Consider the following 5,184-nt stretch of genomic DNA (forward strand, 5'->3'; position numbering starts at 1 on the left):
AAGTTGTGACCATGGCGCCTGAGGACTTCCTGGGGGATGAGATGTGAGGAATTGGAAAGGTAAACGTCTTCGGAGGCAGGTGTGCTGGCGGAAATATATGTGATATAATTTATAAGTCAGTTTTGGAATACCAAAAAATACCAAAGTTTTTATTCTGTTTTAAATATAAAACTAGCTTCTGATATAATTTGTAAGTCAGTTTTGGAATCCCTGAGTCTTTGTGTAATCTGCAGTTGGGAATCACTCACCCGGTGTTCACTAAATGAAAACTATGCAATAAATCAGGTTAAATGTGCTCAGGAGCAATTGATGACAACCCAATAATATATTCCTAGATTCACAATTTGGAGAAGACAGAAAGCAGATGAACAACATCAACTTTATGATATATCATTGCAGAAAAAGATTATCACACAAAAGGGTGATGGCAGGGATTAGCCACATAGATAGAAGCTTATCATTAGAATTGAACTTAAAAAATTCACACAAATAGAAACAATACAGACTGATAGTCAACATAGAGCAAGCATCCAACCAAAATTTCTCATGAATTATCATTACTAACTTGTCTATGCTTTGAAGCTACAAATAAATAAAACAGACAATGAAATCAACATCCATCACAAACCAAAAAGCCTCTGCTCTAGATTCTATGTACAGACGAAAACCTCCAAAATCTTTAATTAGAAGAAAATTAACTAGTATACACCTCCAGAAAAGTTTCATTTTCTTACTTTATTGACCCCTTCACTTTCTTAATCTATACATTAGGGATTCTATAGATTTCTGTATCCGGGAGCTTTCTGATTGCCTCACTGCTTGAGATGCTTGGTGTAAACTTTGGATTCCACGACCCAAACTGGCAATTGAAGGAGCTGAAGGAATAGACTCAACAGCACATTCAATTCCATCGCCATACACAAGCAACCCTGTGCACGTAGCAATACTACACCCAAATGTAGCCCATGGAAGAAACCCAATTGGCCGGATCCTCCGTTTCCTCATTATCTCATAAAATGCTGTTCTCATTGCAGAAAGACTGGTTTTCTCTGCAGATGCTATCATACTGTGGGCCACAACCCGAATTTTTTCAGCAGAAGCTGTTGCTTTCAAGGCAGAAGTTGCTTTGGCTCCAAATCCCGGGGCTACCAGTTTTGAAGGACCAACAGTCTTGCTAAGTGCAAAAGAAACTACCTTTTGGGTTTGGGTCAAAATAAGTTTAAGTGAAGCGGGAACTTTAAAGGTAACAATCTTCATGAAGGTCGATGCAGGGACAACTTTAGAGAGTGATGAAGCTCCTAAAATAGCAGTCGCTCCCGCCCCAACTGCCACCATTGGTTTATTGGATAATAACCGTTTTTTGTCATTGTGATTTGAAATTCCCTTGTCATTTTCACAATTTGTAATCAATTGTTCCACCATGTCCTTGATCTCAGAAGGAACTGAAGTGTTCCAATGTTTTCTAAGGCCAGCCAACTCACTGGCATCGATTACTGCCACTATGGATTTGAACTTTTTTGTCTGGCTTCTAAGGGCCTGAGCGAGAAGAGCATGCGACTTTTCCTCAACATCAAGCTGTGAAAACTCAGTTTTAGCTGAGTTCGTGTTACCCATTTTGTTCATAGGAAGCCGACCAGCGTTGTTGAGAGCAATTCTCAATCCCTCAACTGCAATCTGAAAAACATAAACATCAGATAGTAGCTTGATATCAACAATTTCTCCTTTGTTCACGTCACTAAGCATCTTTTGTGCATAAGCTAAAGCCCTTCCAATCGAAGGGATATCAACAAAAATATTGTGTAAATCCACAAGTAAGGGATATATCAACTGGGCAAATGGCGGGGCCTCATAATCCACTCTTGGCTGAAACTCGCTAGAACCCACCTCTGAAACAGAAATTGATCGAGTGAAATACGAAGATATTGACTTTGACATCTGCAAATAAAGGTCATTCGTAAGAGAAAATCTCCTCGAACTTGAAGGAACAATCGAACCCAACTTTTGTGGAACCAAACTGCTAGGCTGTATGGCTAAAGCTTGGAACTTGTTTCCCGATTCAACTTCCCCGTTGGGAAACTTGTTATCCCCACCACATTTCACAAAAGGAGATTCAAGCAACAAGAACGACGAACCAACTTCTTCAGCCACCCTTTTGGCAGCCAAGAAATGCCCATGAATACTAATCCCAAAAATCTCTCTCAAAACCAAACTCCCAGCCACATTTTCATACTTATCTTTATTAATCTTATGAATAAAGCACCTCTTCAAAACTTCAACCGACGAAGTCGGAACGGCTATATCAACCCTAAATTCAATATCTTTGGATTGAATCTCATCCACAGCCCCATGACCCACTTGAATAACAACAGCATCAGGTTTAATTTCCCTAATAAGAAACTCAGCATCCAAAGCTGATCTCTCAGACAGATTCTGAGCACAGAGTACGTATATCACAGCCTGCGATTCGGGTTCTCCAATCGCAAATATAAATTCTTTCGTGTGTTTAGGCACTGATAATTTGCGAACTAACCCATCTGAGACTCTCAAATCATCGAATTTGGGTGCTAAAAAAGGGAATAAATTTTGCACATAATGCAAAATTGACGATGTCATCACAAAAAGGGATTGATTCACAGAATTCCAACAAACAAAGAATGAAAACCCAATTCAATTAGGGCATGAATCAATAAAATCTAATTAAACCCATATAAGAACTGATTAAAACAATTGAAAACTCTAAAGCTTGAAGATCGATTGAAGACACAGATTTGATTCTCAACTGGTATGTATATATGCGTGTGGTGGCGTAATTGAAGTACCTGATTGATGCGAATCAAAAAAAGGGTTTTGGATGATGAATTGAGACCTAAAGTGTTGATGGGTTCGTTCAGTGTGTCTGTCTCTCGAACTGTCTATCTCCTCGTGTATCATGTGTGATCCTAAGGAAGGAGTATAACTTGGTTTTGATGTTCAATGTCTTGCGTTCGTTGGGTCGGTGTTTGGAATGAAGAGTCTTTGGATTGGGGTAAATTACAAATTACAATGACTTATCCAATAACGTCTTTTTATTTTATTTTAGAAAAATTATGCACAAGTTTGTTTTTTAAATCTATTTTTATGAATACAATGATATATAATATTACAATAACTTATCCAATAACATCATTTTATTTTATTTTACAAAAATTATCTACAAGTTTGTTTTTTAAATCTATTTTATGAATAGAATGATATATAATATTGGTTGATTATTCAGAAAGAGAAAATGTCATATTTAATATCTTAATTGATTTTCATATCGTTAAGCTTAAAAATAAAATCTAATTTTTCTCTTTATTTTATTTTAAATTTCAAAAAATACAAGTGACTACCGGGGCTGGCCTTGAGATTTTCGAAGTCTAAAGCTGATAATCAACTAATAAATTTGTAGGGTCCATTCACATATTTTTCATTCAATGAAAAAAAAAATGAAGGCAAAAGACAAAAGATTTGTATCAAAATTACAAAAAATACTTAGCATTGCATTACAACAACTAATAAGTATTACTTGATCCTCGTTCTTCTTGCATTTTTAGAAATAAATAAATCAATCATACTTACATAATCTAATTTTTTTGTAAAATCATTTTCAATGAATAACAATGTTAATCCATTTAATATTTCTTGTGACTTGATTGATCGAAGGTAATTTTTGATCATTTTCAATTTTGAAAAGTTTCTTTCCCCAAATGCAACTGTAACCGGAATAGTCAAAAATATCCTATAACAACTCATTAATTTGGGAAACAAATTGCCATCAACTGCAGATGATGAGCACTTCAATTGGTTTGTTAACTTCTTTTGGCAATCTCTCTTTCTAGACTTTTAACTCTATCAATAAATCTCTTCCATCAATATCGGAAATCTCACCATGTTTTAAAAATTCTTTAAGGTTCACACACCCCACCTTTAACGATTCATCGCTGTACTTTTTTAAATCAAACAAAAAGCTAAAGTTTGTCTCATATACTTTTTGTGCAATGTTTTGTACTACTGCTCCGTTGTGCTTTGTTGTGTTGCTGTTGTCAAATTGTTGGAAAAATTGAATTAAGAGTTAGGGTTATGAGTTAGATATGGAGAGAGAATGGGCCCTTTTAATTTTGAATGACTCTTTTAATTTTTTAATAGGTCAATTTATTTTAAGTTAATTTAGGTCATCTTTATTTTTTTATTTTTTTGACTTAAAATATACTTAATATAGTACACTTAACTATTATAGGAGGGTGTCACTTTTTTTTGTCTATTTTGAGGGACCCTAAACTATGACCTGGAGGGCCTATGCCGGCCAGCCTTGGTGACTATATATGAATTATCAAATCAGACTAATAAATAATGTGAAAATACAATTTTGTCCTCCATTATCTCTGTGAAATTATTTTTTTGCCCTCCACAATGATGTTGAGAACATGACGATGGTCGTATGCAGTGGCATTAGGGGTGGCTAAGTTTGGGGCGCAATGGAGATATGGCATTGGCTTGGTTTGCAATGGATGATTTGGGGTGGTTGGTGGTAGAACTTGGATAAGTTAGGTGGCTTTTGGTAGTGTGATTGGCACTAAGAGGTGGCTTTACGTAATGCCATGGTGTTTAGTTTTTGACCTGTCGCAATCACGTTGAAATTTTGAAGGTATGACAGTGATAATTATTTGTTGAGTAATGATTCATCCCCTTTTTCCCTCCATCCCTTGACCACCTCTCTCTCTCATTGGTTACTTTTTCTTTTTCTTTTTCTTTTTTTTCCTACTCCTCCAATCACCCTCTGCCACATGGCAAAAGGGGGTGAGGGGGTGACCCCAAAAGGGGATTCCAAGCATTATTCTTATTTGTTTAAAAAAAAAATGAATGGCATAGCGTGTTTTTTAAATTAAATTATGATTTTTTAAAGATAATATGATAAAATAAAATTTTGATAATTATCGAATCAATCTTTTATCATAAGTGTTATACGCATAATACTTTTAAAAATGAATAATTCAAATTATCAAATAAAACTCATGATGAATTCCATGAGCCTAACCAACATCTCTCTAATTTAAATTTGGATTAAAGATGAGTCTATCCCGTACTATAACTCCTCCATAGTCTATTGAATTAAATTGATTAGAGATAAAACCATCTTTGGAGTCGTTTGGGAAAGGCTTTCGG

The 5,184-nt window shown here is 35.4% G+C and overlaps 1 protein-coding gene across 1 annotated transcript; it reads right to left on the minus strand.

The window, feature by feature from the left end:
* Positions 1 to 529: 529 nt before the first annotated feature.
* On the minus strand, positions 530 to 2,823 carry LOC114267886 (uncharacterized). The gene has a single exon (XM_028208961.2). The coding sequence runs from the start codon at positions 2,611 to 2,613 to the stop codon at positions 748 to 750; it is 1,866 nt and encodes a 621-aa protein (XP_028064762.2). The 5' UTR covers positions 2,614 to 2,823; the 3' UTR covers positions 530 to 747.
* Between the last annotated feature and the right edge of the window lie 2,361 nt (positions 2,824 to 5,184).

This window comes from Camellia sinensis, chromosome 6, assembly GCF_055761805.1.
Source record: "Camellia sinensis isolate YWXY chromosome 6, ASM5576180v1, whole genome shotgun sequence".
Classification (NCBI taxonomy): Eukaryota; Viridiplantae; Streptophyta; class Magnoliopsida; order Ericales; family Theaceae; genus Camellia; species Camellia sinensis.

What these genes read in the sequence shown, in the direction of transcription:
- LOC114267886 (XM_028208961.2), bottom strand. Translation starts at nt 2,613, where the DNA reads ATGACATCGTCAATTTTGCATTATGTGCAAAATTTATTCCCTTTTTTA.